Source organism: Ursus maritimus, unplaced genomic scaffold (genome assembly GCF_017311325.1).
Source record: "Ursus maritimus isolate PB19 unplaced genomic scaffold, ASM1731132v1 scaffold_18, whole genome shotgun sequence".
NCBI classification, from domain to species: Eukaryota; Metazoa; Chordata; class Mammalia; order Carnivora; family Ursidae; genus Ursus; species Ursus maritimus.
In genome coordinates this window covers 50,845,951-50,846,325 of record NW_024424230.1, presented here as the reverse complement: position 1 = coordinate 50,846,325, position 375 = coordinate 50,845,951, and the positions used below count along the sequence as shown (strand labels likewise).

Below are 375 nucleotides of genomic sequence, written 5' to 3'. Positions count from 1 at the left end.
GGGGGGGGGGGGGGCTCAGTCCGGCCAGCAGCAGTCTCCCCCTCAGCTGGAGGACCCCCGCTTCCGCCCACGCCCGGAGAGAGGAGGCCCTGGTCTCCAGACGTACCTGGGGAGGCTACCGGAGGGGGGCTGGGGTATCCTGAAAAACAAAATGGCGTCAAATGTCAAACAGAAGCCCCTCTTCTTCTCCCTGCTCCTCATGCTATTTTTTCAGACATAGAAGCCGCAAGCCCCCCACCCCCACCCTGCAAGCTGCCTTCCCAGAGACAGAGGCACAGTTGTGCCCCCGCTGTGCCTGCTTCCTCACTAGCCCACTCATCCCTGAGCAGAGAAGAGCCCTGAGGGCTAGCTGGCTGGAGGAGGGGGGGGGGGGGG

General features: G+C 64.5%; 1 protein-coding gene across 1 annotated transcript in view; it reads right to left on the bottom strand.

Annotated features, from left to right (window-relative positions):
* EMILIN2 (elastin microfibril interfacer 2) overlaps positions 1 to 375 on the bottom strand; it is a 53,461-nt gene that overhangs the window by 4,212 nt on the left and 48,874 nt on the right. The window contains exon 6 of the mRNA XM_040632689.1: positions 107 to 139. Coding sequence (XP_040488623.1) covers positions 107 to 139 — 33 coding nt within the window. The remainder of the gene's footprint in view (positions 1 to 106; positions 140 to 375) is intronic.